The 18,068-nt window shown below is 39.2% G+C and overlaps 2 protein-coding genes across 2 annotated transcripts in view; both read right to left on the bottom strand.

Annotated features, from left to right (window-relative positions):
- Nucleotides 1-3,447: 3,447 nt before the first annotated feature.
- LOC117323773 (RYamide receptor-like) overlaps nucleotides 3,448-18,068 on the bottom strand; it is a 77,802-nt gene continuing 63,181 nt past the window's right edge. The window contains exons 2-3 of the mRNA XM_033879212.1: nucleotides 4,282-5,103; nucleotides 3,448-4,095 (exon numbers count right to left, since the gene is read on the bottom strand). Coding sequence (XP_033735103.1) covers nucleotides 3,697-4,095; nucleotides 4,282-5,082 — 1,200 coding nt within the window. The 5' untranslated portion in view covers nucleotides 5,083-5,103 and the 3' untranslated portion in view covers nucleotides 3,448-3,696. The remainder of the gene's footprint in view (nucleotides 4,096-4,281; nucleotides 5,104-18,068) is intronic.
- Nucleotides 6,412-8,167, bottom strand: LOC117335401 (prisilkin-39-like). The gene is made up of 4 exons (XM_033895759.1): nucleotides 8,164-8,167; nucleotides 7,244-8,016; nucleotides 7,044-7,057; nucleotides 6,412-6,892 (listed from the first exon to the last, which is right to left on the bottom strand). The coding sequence occupies exons 1-4, from the start codon at nucleotides 8,165-8,167 to the stop codon at nucleotides 6,412-6,414; spliced, it is 1,272 nt and encodes a 423-aa protein (XP_033751650.1).

The raw sequence follows: 18,068 nt of genomic DNA, 5'->3' as shown, positions 1-18,068 counted from the left end.
TTCCTTTTTTTTCAATTACACGATGATAACTTCTATAGCACCTTTTTATTTCCCGTTAACCAGACAATATCTTATTGCGTTTTTTATTTCCCGTTAACCAGACAATATCTTATTGCGTTTTTTATTTCCATTCCGTACATAATCAGTATGACGACTTTACAACAGTAGTCCAATATACACTGAACATCACTCCAACAAGCTAACAGGTCCTGCACCTTTTCACAGCAATAAAACTGCTGATTACACTGGAATCGTCATATCAATTTTCTAAAATGGAGCTGCCATTGGCACATTCATGTATTTCACCATTCTGGACTATCATGGACGTCTCCTTTCTATTTTAGAAAATAATACAACGAGCAGTAGATACAACGTACAGTGTTACTGTAGTATTGTTAGTCATCCACTGCATGTATGATGTCATCGGACTGAAAGGGGGTGCCTGAAATAGCTGTTTTCAGTTTGGGAAATAGATGGAAGTCTGGTAGAGCGAGATCAGGTAAATAAGGCAGATACTCAATCAATTTAAAGCCACAATCGTTTAATAGCAGCCATGACAATAACAGACTTGAGAACAGGATCATTTTTCTGATGGAATAACACACCTTTAGTGAGCTTTTCGTAATCTTCCCAGCTGATGAAACAGTCTTTGCCTTCTTTGGCGGGGGAGAGCCAAGGTGCTTCCATTGTTTCGATTGTTGTTAGGACCCATGTTTCATACATAGTGACAAATCTCTGAAGAAAGTTGGCAGGATCTTTCTAAAAAAAATGTTAATATTAACGAGCGATAATGTGCGCCTAGTGTGCTACTGATCAACTGTCAGAAGTCTTGGTACCCATCGGGCCGAAAGCTTTCTCCTCCTCGAAGATCCTCAGACAGAAATGCATGTACTCTCGTTAAATGCCAACTCTACTGGCTATATATCGTTCTGTGACTAGTCTGTCAGTCATAATAATATCACGAACTTTATTGACCATTTCTGGGGTTGCAACACTGACAGACCTTCCAGGACGGGGGTCATCCTCACGGCCCTGTCGGCCGCGCTTAAATTGCGTCACCCACCTTTTCACTGTAGCATATGAAGGGTCATCTTTCCCTAGTGTTTCTACCATATCATTATGAATATCCTCATGTGGTAAACCTTTTTTATGCAAACACTGGTGGATCACCGCTCTTTCACCGATTTTGTCCATTTTGCATTTTTCGCCGCTTGTCTTGTTTACTTTAGAGTGTAACCTCGTCGATATAAACTAAACAAATGAAACCAGCCCTTGGTACACAGCCCTATATGGTCAGAGAATAGAAGGACTTAAAAAAGAACACCATTGAGCACATCCTTCAATACGAGGCTCACAACATACCAATCATCCCTCGTACATCAATGGCAGAGGGTCCTGGGAATTGGTTGGCAGCCAATTAACACCTCTTCCGGTAGTTAACATCACGACTGTCTAGATGTATGACCAGTTTTGTAGAACATTTATGTATATTCAGTCTTCAAATTAAACTGCATTTTGATATATGATTCGAAGAAATGTCTTCCCAGCTGGATATTTGAATCATGAACGCCGTTTTCCTTATACAGAACGAACCTTAAATTAACACTGGTTGATCGTTATTTCCAGCTGTCGTTAGTAAAAATCAAAGAACTCGGTAAACATATAGACAAACAAAAATATGATCTACTGGTACCGACAATCTACATATCAAACGATCGTTTTTATTTTTTATTTCAAAAACAGATTATTCAACACGTATGTAACTCTCAAAAAAAGCATGTTGTTTACGTCAGCAAAGTGTTGTTCACAGTCGACGAGTACCTAAGACTGCTACACCCACGGCTGATAATTAAACACCGCATAAGGCTTCGTCGAAGCCATCTGCTACTTCCGGTCCGTCCATCGCTGTAGTAAATGGGAAGGTATTCGAATGCTCATTGTCTTCGTAACCTTGTTGACAACACAATGCTTGATTTTTACATCCAATACAAAAATATGATCAGTCTTAGTATTAATTATTAATAATTCTTAATATAACAAGACATTTGAACGTGACGACATTTAAATTGCTGTTAGAAGACAGGCGAAGATTTCCACACAATTAATTTATTAGTTGCAACGAAGGGATAGGTTTTAGTGAAATCCTGCATACTAAATCTAATTATTTGAACAGTGGCACCTGTTCAAAGTACATGACGTAGTTAACGTTCTTTCAAAAGTGTCCAGTTTCCGAATTGACTGAATTAAACTCAGTGTTAATGTACGTTCCCTAAGTTTTCTGTCGCAGCCCATTAGGATATTTCCAGAATTCCCCTTTTCATACTTTTGCTCGCTGTATTCAAGTTTATGAAGTAATCTTGCTCTTATTATTCCACAAAATATATGTTTACTATTTATAGTTAATATATTATTTACTGATGTCTTTTGTCTCTTTAAACAAATGACAGAATAACTAAATTCATACCTGGTAACACAAACCTGACAAACCTGACGTCATATCTGGATGAGAAGATTACATTTTTGTTGTGCACACGTATACCCTGGGTATATCAATTCATAAACATGGCGTACATGCACATTGTATTCGACTTTAATAAATATGTGGACCATAGAAGCATTTTATTAATGGCAATGAAATTAATTTTGACTTCAATTTTCCAAATTATGTGTCTTAAAGCCACATACTCCCAAAGAAATATATATCAATGTTTACATTTTGAGCTTTTTATAGCTTTCGGACTTGATACATACCTAACAGATTATCGTGAATCAGAAACTAAAAGAAAATGTGTATTTATGAAAGTATACGGGGAATTCCCAAAAATAATAACTGTGGCTGCCGGACCAAGTTTCTCTGAAAATTAATCCCACAATGCAACGGCGTGTTTTACAGTCCATATAAAATGGCGGAACGCCGAAAGCGTGGTCCTGCGAAAACGCAGACAGATTCTGCCAAAAAAAGAGACACACAATTGAGTGGAATCGGCAAAACCCGAGTATTTCCTTTGGAAATGATATGATTCGTTGGAAAGTAGCGAGAAAAGAAAAGGGAATAGACTCGAATTCCGATTTTGCCGGACGTCTCATGGATTTCTGACTAGCTTTTGAACATTGTCAAATTTACCAATCTAAAATTGTATCGATGTTTTGTTGTATGCATATTGCTACATTTTAAGATTAAGTATTTAAATGTCAACTACGTTTGTTTATATTGTTCAATTAGTACGCGAATATTCTATTGATATGTTTAAATGGAAGCATTATTAGGCAAAGTTCACGTATGCTCAATATTTAAACAACGGCCATGTGTGTAGCTTATGTGCAGCGCACGTTGTTATAGCCTCAATCTCGGCTCCATGACAAATCTCGCGATAAATATAAATGCGGCGAGTTATTTTTATACACTGATGTCTCAAGGACTCCCTCGGTCAAGCATCCAGTCCAGTGGTCATTTTAATGTTAGGAGAACGTGAATGAGCGTCTTGGATTGCCATTATACATGTGTGCAACTAGAAATTTAGGTTGTTTAGGAGTATGTGGCTTTAATTCCCATTCATCGATGTTCAATCCCAAACATGCAACGTCATTTTGAAATACATGTATAAACACCGCTGATATCCATGTGATCATGCTATAAAATACACACAAATAGTGTTCAGTAGTTATATTCTATTTACACACCTCACTTTGTCAAATCTATGAGGTTTCAGACGGGACATTCCCCGTTACTGACGTATTTCCGCCACGTGATAACACACTGTACCGTTTTACCGCCTTGCTGCTGTTGTTGTGCTGAAGTGAATTCATTGTATATTGGGAATTAAGGCGGATATTGTGTGGCGGTACGCTTCTCTTCAGGCAGCACACCAGAAGTCTAAGGAAACCATATCTAAATTTCTTGTTCATCCAGAAATATATGACCGGATTACAGCAAGCGTGAACGAGAGCGACCCAGAGGATACAGTTCCACAGGAGGTGCGAGTTGGGGATGTGATCGTAGATGGTAGGATCCAGGTCAGTATAGAGTTGGAGAGTGTGGAGAGGTAACCAACACAGGGCGTACAGTAGGACAACAACGATCATCATCTTCACCATCTGGAACAAGTTATATATTATTACAAAACATTCTATATATTAACAATTAAGCACTTTCCATAAATGAAGACGTGCCATAAGAATACGTGTCAGAAATAGGATTCAATTCATGCCAGGTTCACGTGCATATCACTTCTGTTTGTTTACATTCTGGTTTAAGATGCGGTATAGCTGATATTGTCTTACCTTTCGTTTGGAGGAGGCGAGGCGTTCGTCCCGCTGCCTGACAGCTTCCCCGGGTGTACGTCGTATCCAGATTATGACACCTATACGTGTGTATGTGAAGGCAAGGACAACCAACGGGATTCCGTATTGTAGAGTCATTATTAACAGACTATAAACTGACCTCTGGGACTCATTCGACCAATTCTCCAAACAGTGTTCTTTTTTAGTGTAACACGCATGGCTGTCTGTGGCATTTGAGATATCCGGTATGTATAATCCCGCGCTGAGGGCAGTTGGAATAGGCATGGCGAATGCTAGTAGCCACACAGTAAGCAGTGTCAGGGTAACACCGTTGTAGGTAAGCTTGGGTCGTAAAGGATGTACGATGGCTATGTATCTATCCACACTCATGGCAACCATCGTGAAAGCACTTGCAAACACCACAACAATCTCTATATAGGCTACAAATGGACACAAGAATGCCGAAAAAGGCCAGTATCTGAATATCAAGTTTACCATCAGTGAAAAAGGAATACCAGTAAATGCTTTAGCAATGTCTGCAACCGCCAAATTCACCAAGAAGAAATTTGTTATTGTCCTTAGTTGCCTTTCTGAGAAGATAAGGTAACAGACGATTCCATTGCCTGTCACGTCAACAACAATGACAATACCGTACAGAAAAATTAATACCCATTCGGCCGGGCCCAAATCGGCCACACAAGTATCGTCTCCAGTCAGCAGCGAGGGGGGCCCGAATGTTGTCGTGTCTGCCGAAGTCCGATTGCTGAAGGACGAGTTGACAGAAAAACGATCCACTACCATATTGGCGGACTTCAGCTGAATCTGCAAAATAAATGGAGTAGTTAGTGGATCTACTACAGTATCAAACTTGTAGAGTGTTCGACATGAACATACTGTCGATTTACTCAGTATCGAACGGCTTCGATTTTCTACTTTTCACAGAGATAGAGTAGAGAACACAATACTAAAATGACGTAGAATGGTCCGACTGAAGTATTTATACTGTTCAAAACCAGTGGGCGACGATTATATCGTACGGTCACGCACGTCCGTGTAAAGTATAATTAATCTTAGTTGAACAAATCAAGCATAGTTAACTGTAATTCAACGTAGTTATAAGCGCAGTATGAACTTCAAGAAACACATTATTCGATTGTGATTAGCCCAGAAATTGTCAGCATTTTCAAAATATTTCTACGGTCAGTTGGACGCCAGGACCTGCGACCATAGTTTGAATATGTTGATCGTAATTAGCCCTTCTTTTTATTATTGTGCCCGTATTAGCATCACACAACGTTTAACGCAACGGCTAAAGTATAATTAAGTTTTGCTTTGAAAATAACGAAAAGTTTACGAAGGATAAACTGATTTCATGTAAGATGCAAAAACCGGTCTGGCCTCGGTTTACTCCATTACTGACTGTTTTGAGTAACTGTAAATGGAAGCAATGATTAGTCTGATAATTACTAAAATTAGGTAAAACTGATATGTAGGGACGGTGACAACAAACAAATATCTATAACTACATCGATATTAATCCTGATTGGAACATAATGCACGTACATTACACGCGAAGAAATGAAGTTTTATGGAGTTACATCTTTATAACTTATCACTTCCCCGTGTCATAAACATTGATGTTAACCGCACTTTAGTGACACTAGTTGACCGTAGTCACACCTTTGATTCACGTACATATGTATGTAGACCTAGCTGTCAATAGCGATAGATCACCGTAGTGACCAGTAATTGACATAAGTTGAACCTAGTAGGCGTAGTTACTGTAGGCGTAGTAATGTAGGCGTAGTAACTGTAGGCGTAGTTAATGTAGGCGTAGTTACTGTAGGCGTAGTTAATGTAGGCGTAGTAACTGTAGGCGTAGTTAATGTAGGCGTAGTTACTGTAGGCGTAGTTAATGTAGGCGTAGTTACTGTAGGCGTTACTGAGTTTAATACTGTATGGCGTAGTAACTGTAGGGTAGTACGTACGTGTACTGTAGGCTAGTAGTGTAACTGTAGACGTAGTTACTGTAGGCGTAGTTAACTGTAGGCGTAGTTAATGTAGGCGTAGTTAATGTAGGCGTAGTTACTGTAGGCGTAGTTACTGTAGACGTAGTTACTGTAGGTGTAGTTAACTAGCGTAGTACGTAGTGTAACTGTAGGCGTAGTTAGTAGTAGTAGGCGTAGTTATGTAGGCGTAGTTACTGAGGCGTAGTAAGTAGCTGTATGTAGGCGTAGTAATGTAGCGTAGTATGTAGGCGTAGTTAATGTAGGCGTAGTTACTGTAGGCGTAGTTAATGTAGGCGTAGTAACTGTAGGCGTAGTTACTGTAGGCGTAGTTAATGTAGGCGTAGTTAATGTAGGCGTAGTAACTGTAGGCGTAGTTAATGTAGGCGTAGTTACTGTAGGCGTAGTAACTGTAGGCGTAGTTACCGTAGGCGTAGAAACTGTAGGCGTAGTTACTGTAGGCGTAGTTAATGTAGGCGTAGTTACTGTAGGCGTAGTTACTGTAGGCGTAGTTAATGTAGGCGTAGTTAATGTAGGCGTAGTAACTGTAGGTGTAGTATCTGTAGGCGTAGTATCTGTAGGCGTAGTTACCGTAGGCGTAGAAACTGTAGGCGTAGTTGCTTTAGGCGTAGTTACTGTAGGCGTAGTTAATGTAGGCGTAGTTAATGTAGGCGTAGTTACTGTAGGCGTAGTTAATGTAGGCGTAGTTAATGTAGGCGTAGTTACTGTAGGCGTAGTAACTGTAGGCGTAGTTACCGTAGGCGTAGAAACTGTAGGCGTAGTTGCTTTAGGCGTAGTTACTGAAGGCGTAGTTAATGTAGGCGTAGTTACTGTAGACGTAGTTAATGTAGACGTAGTTAATGTAGGCGTAGTTAATGTAGGCGTAGTTAATGTAGGCGTAGTTAATGTAGGCGTAGTTAATGTAGGCGTAGTTAATGTAGGCGAGTTCTGTAGGCGTAGTTACTGTAGGCGTAGTTAATGTAGGCGTAGTTAATGTAGGCGTAGTTAATGTTGGCGTAGTAACTGTAGGCGTAGTTACTGTAGGCGTAGTAACTGTAGGCGTAGTAACTGTAGGCGTAGTTAATGTAGGCGTAGTTACTATAGGCGTAGTTAATGTAGGCGTAGTAACTGTAGACGTAGTTACTGTAGGCGTAGTTAATGTAGGCGTAGTAACTGTAGGCGTAGTTACTGAAGGCGTAGTTAATGTAGGCGTAGTTACTGTAGGCGTAGTAACTGTAGGCGTAGTAACTATAGACGTAGTTACCGTAGGCGTAGTTACTGTAGGCGTAGTTACTGTAGGCGTAGTTACTGTAGGCGTAGTTACTGTAGGCGTAGTAACTATAGACGTTGTTACTGTAGGCGTAGTTACTGTAGGCGTAGTTACTGTAGGCGTAGTTACTGTAGGCGTAGTAACTATAGACGTATTTACTGTAGACGTAGTTACTGTAGGCGTAGTATCTGTAGGCGTAGTTACTGTAGGCGTAGTTACTGTAGGCGTAGTTACTGTAGGCGTAGTTACTGTAGGTGTAGTAACTATAGACGTATTTACTGTAGACGTAGTTACTGTAGGCGTAGTATCTGTAGGCGTAGTTACTGTAGACGTAGTTACTGTAGGCGTAGTATCTGTAGGCGTAGTTACTGTAGGCGTAGTTACTGTAGGCGTAGTTACTGTAGGCGTAGTTACTGTAGGCGTTGTTACTGTAGGTGTAGTTACTGTAGGCGTAGTTGGCTGTAGTTCAACGTAGTAATAAAGGTAACTTGAACTTCGAGAAACCTGTCATTTGACCGTGGACCATCCGAAAATTCATTACGTTCAATATACATACGGTCATCTTGGACGCTAAACTCTACTATTTGAATATAGACTGTTATTTACCCATCTGGATTGTAATACGGTTAACAACGTGTACAACCATCAGGTGTGACCGCGGCTTAAGATAGGAACATGTTAATTGTTTGGAATGAGTTAAAAGCTTCCTATTTTGCGCAAAGTGCAAACTATAGAACAGTATTGGAAAAAAGTATTTATCGGACTGCAGAACCATTGGTCTGGGACGTTTCTGAGAGACGGATGCTTTACAAATGTTAAATATGCTGCCCTATATACCACCTCTAAATAGTAACGGAAATGCATTGTGTGTCCGTCGGTCGCAGTTCTCGAGAGCATTGTGAACGAAATCTCGAACTCTTCAGTTCCTTATTTGTGCTTTTGTTGACATCTGATGCAGCAAATCCATTCGTATCATAATCATGTCGGACATGTCATTATATTGGTCATTAATATTTGCATCATGTTTTTAGTTTCTATCATTTTAGTTTTATTTTTAGTTCCATTCCATATCGAGTTATGCCAATATTATGATCTGCTTGTGATATTGCCTTGATCACCCCTTTTCTCCTCCGTATACTCGATGAACTCACAAAGTCGACTACACTTTGTCCCATCCTACCTTTGTCCAAATAAGCTATGCTTGACAATATTGATAGCAGATGCCGTAAACAAAATACCACGTGACATAAAGCATACGAGAAAAAGCAGTTCCGTTCAACGTTCAACTTCTTAATAAATCAAAAGACCGGAAAGTAATTTGCCGCTAGTGATACATATATATGTGTGTATATGGAACAATACAGAATACCTCTGACGTGTTCTTATGGAATCGATTTGTTTTCTGTGTTTTGTGATATACGACAATGCCAACATGGATTGTTGAAATAATCTACATTTAGACTCAATCTGGATATATGTTTAATAAATGCGTCAAAATGCATGCAATATAATGGACCGTAATCATCTCCGAATCAAACAAAGATGATTGCTCCAGGTTCCTTTAATTCCGGTTATAATGTTTCTTCGGTTGCTGATGTAAGTTTGTCTTTACGTCCCCTATCTTCCGCGGCAATCTACTCAGCTTAATAGTACTGCAAATGTTTAAGTTAACTCGTTTACATATAAAGAACCGTATCCGTCATCCTTAATATCTTCTATGTCTTCCAGGTCTTAATGCATTCATATATGGTCATTTGCTTTGTTAAATATCAGAAATAAATATCGCATTGTTTAAACATAAACGGATCTAATTGAATACAACATACGGACGAGTAGTCATAATATTCTGTCGCACTATCACAATATATGACACGCAGACACGCAGTGGGTGGAGTTAACTGGTCACAGCAAAAATGCAACATGCCGTTGATATCATGTATTTATCACTGTGTTAACCGGTAATGTTAAATAAATCACGCACTGCCAACAGTACACTAGATTGTTAGGCAAACATTGAACAATCATTCTTGATGTGAGAACTACAAGTCATGTGTTAAGATCATGGTTTCAAATGAAATTAACACCAGATACGTCGATATCCTTAGGTTTCGTTCTTATTTTGAAGATGTGACTTAACCTGGATGTAATTTGATGTATATATGGCGGGTAATGCTGATGAAGCAGAAAACGGTTATCCTCCCGGATGGCGTGGCGGTATTACAGAAAACGGTTATCCTCCCGGATGGCATGGCGGTATTACAGAAAATTCTTACCCTCCCGGATGGCGTGGCGGTATTACAGAAAATTCTTACCCTTCCGGATGGCGTGGCGGTATTACAGAAAATGCTTATCCTCCCGGATGGCGTGGCGGTATTATAGAAAACGGTTATCCTCCCGGATGGCGTGGCGGTATTACAGAAAATGCTTATCCTCCCGGATTGCGTGGCGGTATTATAGAAAACGGTTATCCTCCCGGATGGCGTGGCGGTATTCCAGAAAATGCTTACCCTCCCGGATGGCGTGGCGGTATTATAGAAAACGCTTATCCTCCCGGATGGCATGGCGGTATTCCAGAAAACGCTTACCCTCCCGGATGGCGGAGTCGTATTCCAGAAAACGCTTATCCTCACGAATGACGTTGTGATATAACAGAAAACCCTTACCCTCCAGGATGGCGTGGCGGTATTACAGAAAACGCGTACCCTCCACATATCATCAAAACGAGACGCAATAGAGACTTCAGCATTGTCTGCTAATATGTTATCACTACCAACGATCTTTGCTTTATGAACAGGTACGTCAGTGCAGAAATCACTGTCTGTACGATAACAATGTCATTAGCTGTACATACTGTCCTAACTGACGGTACGATAACAATGTCATTACTGTACATACTGTCCTAACTGACTGTACGATAACAATGTCATTAGTTGTACATACTGTCCTAACAGACTGTACGATAACAATGTCATTACTGTACATACTGTCCTAACTGTCTGTACGATAACAATGTCATTACTGTACATACTGTCCTAGCTGACTGTACGATAACAAGTCATTACTGTACATACTGTCCTAACTGTCTGTACGATAACAATGTCATTACTGTACATACTGTCCTAACTGTCTGTACGATAACAATGTCATTACTGTACATACTGTCCTAACTGTCTGTACGATAACAATGTCATTACTGTACATACTGTCCTAGCTGTCTGTACGATAACAATGTCATTACTGTACATACTGTCCTAACTGACTGTACGATAACAATGTCATTACTGTACATACTGTCCTAACTGACTGTACGATAACAATGTCATTACTGTACACACTGTCCTAACTGTCTGTACGATAACAATGTCATTAGTTGTACATACTGTCCTAACTGACTGTACGATAACAATGTCATTACTGTACATACTGTCCTAGCTGTCCGTACGATAACAATGTCATTACTGTACATACTGTCCTATCTGACTGTACGATAACAATGTCATTAGCTGTACATACTGTCCTAGCTGACTGTACGATAACAATGTCATTACTGTACATACTGTCCTAGCTGTCTGTACGATAACAATGTCAGTACTGTACATACTGTCCTAGCTGTCTGTACGATAACAATGTCATTACTGTACATACTGTCCTAACTGACTGTACGATAACAATGTCATTACTGTACATACTGTCCTAGCTGTCTGTACGATAACAATGTCATTACTGTACATACTGTCCTAGCTGTCTGTACGATAACAATGTCATTACTGTACATACTGTCCTAGCTGTCTGTACGATAACAATGTCATTACTGTACATACTGTCCTAAGCTGACTGTACGATAACAATGTCATTACTGTACATACTGTCCTAACTGTCTGTACGATAACAATGTCATTACTGTACATACTGTCCTAACTGTCTGTACGATAACAATGTCATTACTGTACATACTGTCCTAGCTGTCTGTACGATAACAATGTCATTACTGTACATACTGTCCTAGCTGTCTGTACGATAACAATGTCATTACTGTACATACTGTCCTAACTGTCTGTACGATAACAATGTCATTACTGTACATACTGTCCTAAGCTGTCTGTACGATAACAATGTCATTACTGTACATACTGTCCTAGCTGTCTGTACGATAACAATGTCATTACTGTACATACTGTCCTAACTGTCTGTACGATAACAATGTCATTACTGTACATACTGTCCTAACTGTCTGTACGATAACAATGTCATTACTGTACATACTGTCCTAACTGTCTGTACGATAACAATGTCATTACTGTACATACTGTCCTAACTGTCTGTACGATAACAATGTCATTACTGTACATACTGTCCTAACTGTCTGTACGATAACAATGTCATTACTGTACATACTGTCCTAACTGTACTGTACGATAACAATGTCATTACTGTACATACTGTCCTAAGCTGTCTGTACGATAACAATGTCATTACTGTACATACTGTCCTAGCTGTCTGTACGATAACAATGTCATTACTGTACATACTGTCCTAGCTGTCTGTACGATAACAATGTCATTACTGTACATACTGTCCTAGCTGTCTGTACGATAACAATGTCATTACTGTACATACTGTCCTAGCTGTCTGTACGATAACAATGTCATTACTGTACATACTGTCCTAACTGTCTGTACGATAACAATGTCATTACTGTACATACTGTCCTAGCTGTCCGTACGATAACAATGTCATTACTGTACATACTGTCCTAACTGTCTGTACGATAACAATGTCATTACTGTACATACTGTCCTAGCTGTCTGTACGATAACAATGTCATTACTGTACATACTGTCCTAACTGTCTGTACGATAACAATGTCATTACTGTACATACTGTCCTAGCTGTCTGTACGATAACAATGTCATTACTGTACATACTGTCCTAGCTGTCTGTACGATAACAATGTCATTACTGTACATACTGTCCTAACTGTACTGTACGATAACAATGTCATTACTGTACATACTGTCCTAGCTGTCTGTACGATAACAATGTCATTACTGTACATACTGTCCTAGCTGTCTGTACGATAACAATGTCATTACTGTACATACTGTCCTAACTGTCTGTACGATAACAATGTCATTACTGTACATACTGTCCTAGCTGTCTGTACGATAACAATGTCATTACTGTACATACTGTCCTAGCTGTCTGTACGATAACAATGTCATTACTGTACATACTGTCCTAGCTGTCTGTACGATAACAATGTCATTACTGTACATAATGTCCTAGCTGTCTGTACGATAACAATGTCATTACTGTACATACTGTCCTAACTGACTGTACGATAACAATGTCATTAGTTGTACACACTGTCCTAACTGACTGTACGATAACAATGTCATTACTGTACATACTGTCCTAGCTGTCTGTACGATAACAATGTCATTACTGTACATAATGTCCTAGCTGTCCGTACGACAACAATGTCATTACTGTACATACTGTCCTAACTGACTGTACGATAACAATGTCATTACTGTACACACTGTCCTAACTGATTGTACGATAACAATGTCATTACTGTACACACTGTCCTAGCTGTCTGTACGATAACAATGTCATTACTGTACATAATGTCCTAGCTGTCCGTACGACAACAATGTCATTACTGTACATACTGTCCTAACTGACTGTACGATAACAATGTCATTAGTTGTACATACTGTCCTAACTGTCTGTACGATAACAATGTCATTACTGTACACACTGTCCTAACTGACTGTACGATAACAATGTCATTACTGTACATACTGTCCTAGCTGTCTGTACGATAACAATGTCATTACTGTACATACTGTCCTAGCTGACTGTACGATAACAATGTCATTACTGTACATACTGTCCTAACTGTCTGTACGATAACAATGTCATTACTGTACATACTGTCCTAGCTGTCTGTACGATAACAATGTCATTACTGTACATACTGTCCTAGCTGTCTGTACGATAACAATGTCATTACTGTACATACTGTCCTAACTGTCTGTACGATAACAATGTCATTACTGTACATACTGTCCTAACTGTCTGTACGATAACAATGTCATTACTGTACATAATTTCCTAGCTGTCCGTACGATAACAATGTCATTACTGTACATACTGTCCTAGCTGTCTGTACGATAACAATGTCATTACTGTACATACTGTCCTAGCTGTCTGTACGATAACAATGTCATTACTGTACATACTGTCCTAACTGTCTGTACGATAACAATGTCATTACTGTACATACTGTCCTAGCTGTCTGTACGATAACAATGTCATTACTGTACATACTGTCCTAGCTGTCTGTACGATAACAATGTCATTACTGTACATACTGTCCTAACTGTCTGTACGATAACAATGTCATTACTGTACATAATGTCCTAGCTGTCTGTACGATAACAATGTCATTACTGTACATACTGTCCTAGCTGTCTGTACGACAACAATGTCATTACTGTACATACTGTCCTAACTGTCTGTACGATAACAATGTCATTACTGTACATACTGTCCTAGCTGTCTGTACGATAACAATGTCATTACTGTACATACTGTCCTAACTGTCTGTACGATAACAATGTCATTACTGTACATACTGTCCTAGCTGTCCGTACGACAACAATGTCATTACTGTACATACTGTCCTATCTGTCTGTACGATAACAATGTCATACTGTACATACTGTCCTAACTGTCTGTACGATAACAATGTCATTACTGTACATACTGTCCCTAACTGTCTGTACGATAACAATGTCATTACTGTACATACTGTCCTAACTGTCCCTGTACGATAACAATGTCATTACTGTACATACTGTCATTACTGGTACATACTGTCCTAAGCTGTCTGTACGATAACAATGTCATTACTGTACATACTGTCCTAACTGTCTGTACGATAACAATGTCATTACTGTACATACTGTCCTAACTGTCTGTACGATAACAATGTCATTACTGTACATACTGTCCTAACTGTCTGTACGATAACAATGTCATTACTGTACATACTGTCCTAACTGTCTGTACGATAACAATGTCATTACTGTACATACTGTCCTAACTGTCTGTACGATAACAATGTCATTACTGTACATACTGTCCTAGCTGTCTGTACGATAACAATGTCATTACTGTACATACTGTCCTAACTGTCTGTACGATAACAATGTCATTACTGTACATACTGTCCTAACTGTCTGTACGATAACAATGTCATTACTGTACATACTGTCCTAACTGTACTGTACGATAACAATGTCATTACTGTACATACTGTCCTAGCTGTCTGTACGATAACAATGTCATTACTGTACATACTGTCCTAGCTGTCTGTACGATAACAATGTCATTACTGTACATACTGTCCTAACTGTCTGTACGATAACAATGTCATTACTGTACATACTGTCCTAGCTGTCTGTACGATAACAATGTCATTACTGTACATACTGTCCTAACTGTCTGTACGATAACAATGTCATTACTGTACACACTGTCCTAACTGTCTGTACGATAACAATGTCATTACTGTACATACTGTCCTAACTGTCTGTACGATAACAATGTCATTACTGTACATACTGTCCTAACTGTCTGTACGATAACAATGTCATTACTGTACATACTGTCCTAGCTGTCTGTACGATAACAATGTCATTACTGTACATACTGTCCTAACTGTCTGTACGATAACAATGTCATTACCGTACTGACTGTACGATAACAATGTCATTACTGTACATACTGTCCTAACTGTCTGTACGATAACAATGTCATTACTGTACATACTGTCCTAGCTGTCTGTACGATAACAATGTCATTACTGTACATACTGCCCTAGCTGTCTGTACGATAACAATGTCATTAGTTGTACATACTGTCCTAACTGTCTGTACGATAACAATGTCATTAACTGTACATACTGTCCTAGCTGACTGTACGATAACAATGTCATTACTGTACATACTGTCCTAACAGTCTGTACGATAACAATGTCATTACGGTACATACTGTCCTAACTGACTGTACGATAACAATGTCATTACTGTACATACTGTCCTAACTGACTGTACGATAACAATGTCATTACGGTACACACTGTCCTAGCTGTCTGTACGATAACAAGTCATTACTGTACATACTGTCCTAGCTGTCTGTACGATAACAAGTCATTAACTGTACATACTGTCCTAGCTGTCTGTACGATAACAATGCCATTACTGTACATACTGCCCTAACTGACTGTACGATAACAATGTCATTACTGTACATACTGTCCTAGCTGTCTGTACGATAACAATGTCATTACTGTACATACTGTCCTAGCTGTCTGTACGATAACAATGTCATTACCGTACTGACTGTACGATAACTATGTCATTACTGTACATACTGTCCTAGCTGTCTGTACGATAACAATGTCATTACCGTACTGACTGTACGATAACTATGTCATTACTGTACATACTGTCCTAGCTGTCTGTACGATAACAATGTCATTACCGTACATACTGTCCTAACTGACTGTACGATAACAATGTCATTACTGTACATACTGTCCTAGCTGTCTGTACGATAACAATGTCATTACTGTACATACTGTCCTAGCTGTCTGTACGATAACAATGTCATTACTGTACATACTGTCCTAGCTGTATGTACGATAACAATGTCATTACCGTACTGACTGTACGATAACTATGTCATTACTGTACATACTGTCCTAACTGTCTGTACGATAACAATGTCATTACCGTACTGACTGTACGATAACTATGTCATTACTGTACATACTGTCCTAGCTGTCTGTACGATAACAATGTCATTACTGTACATACTGCCCTAGCTGCCTGTACGATAACAATGTCATTACTGTACATACTGTCCTAGCTGTCTGTACGATAACAATGTCATTACTGTACATACTGCCCTAGCTGTCTGTACGATAACAATGTCATTAGTTGTACATACTGTCCTAACTGTCTGTACGATAACAATGTCATTAACTGTACATACTGTCCTAGCTGACTGTACGATAACAATGTCATTACTGTACATACTGTCCTAACAGTCTGTACGATAACAATGTCATTACGGTACATACTGTCCTAACTGACTGTACGATAACAATGTCATTACTGTACATACTGTCCTAGCTGTCTGTACGATAACAATGTCATTACTGTACATACTGTCCTAGCTGTCTGTACGATAACAATGTCATTACGGTACACACTGTCCTAACTGACTGTACGATAACAATGTTATTAGCTGTACACACTGTCCTAGCTGTCTGTACGATAACAATGTCATTAGCTGTACATACGGTCCTAGCTGACTGTACGATAACAATGTCATTACGGTACACACTGTCCTAGCTGTCCGTACGATAACAATGTCATTACTGTACACACTGTCCTAACTGTCTGTTCGATAACAATGTCATTAGTTGTACACACTGTCCTAACTGACTGTACGATAACAATGTCATTAGTTGTACACACTGTCCTAACTGACTGTACGATAACAATGTTATTACTGTACATACTGTCCTAACTGTCTGTACGATAACAATGTCATTACTGTACACACTGTCCTAGCTGACTGTACGATAACAATGTCATTACTGTACACACTGTCCTAACTGACTGTACGATAACAATGTCATTACTGTACATACTGTCCTAACAGACTGTACGATAACAATGTCATTACTGTACATACTGTCCTAGCTGTCTATACGATAACAATGTCATTACTGTACATATTGTCCTAACTGTCTGTACGATAACAATGTCATTAGCTGTACACACTGTCCTAGTTGTCTGTACGATAACAATGTCATTAGTTGTACACACTGTCCTAACTGACTGTACGATAACAAGTCATTACTGTACATACTGTCCTAGCTGTCTGTACGATAACAATGTCATTACGGTACATACTGTCCTAGCTGTCTGTACGATAACAATGTCATTACGGTACACACTGTCCTATCTGACTGTACGATAACAATGTCATTACTGTACATACTGTCCTAGTTGTCTGTACGATAACAATGTCATTAGTCGTACACACTGCCCTAACTGTCTGTATAATAACAATGTCATTACTGTACATACTGTCCTAGCTGACTGTACGATAACAATGTCATTACTGTACATACTGTCCTAACTGTCTGTACGATAACAATGTCATTAGTTGTACACACTGTCCTAGCTGACTGTACGATAACAATGTCATTAGTTGTACACACTGTCCTAACTGTCTGTACGATAACAATGTCATTACTGTACATACTGTCCTAGCTGACTGTACGATAACAATGTCATTACTGTACATACTGTCCTAACTGTCTGTACGATAACAATGTCATTAGTTGTACATACTGTCCTAGCTGTCTGTACGATAACAATGTCATTACTGTACATACTGTCCTAGCTGTCTGTACGATAACA

This window comes from Pecten maximus, chromosome 1, assembly GCF_902652985.1.
Source record: "Pecten maximus chromosome 1, xPecMax1.1, whole genome shotgun sequence".
NCBI classification, from domain to species: domain Eukaryota; kingdom Metazoa; phylum Mollusca; class Bivalvia; order Pectinida; family Pectinidae; genus Pecten; species Pecten maximus.
This window is presented reverse-complemented; position numbering and strand designations above follow the sequence as displayed.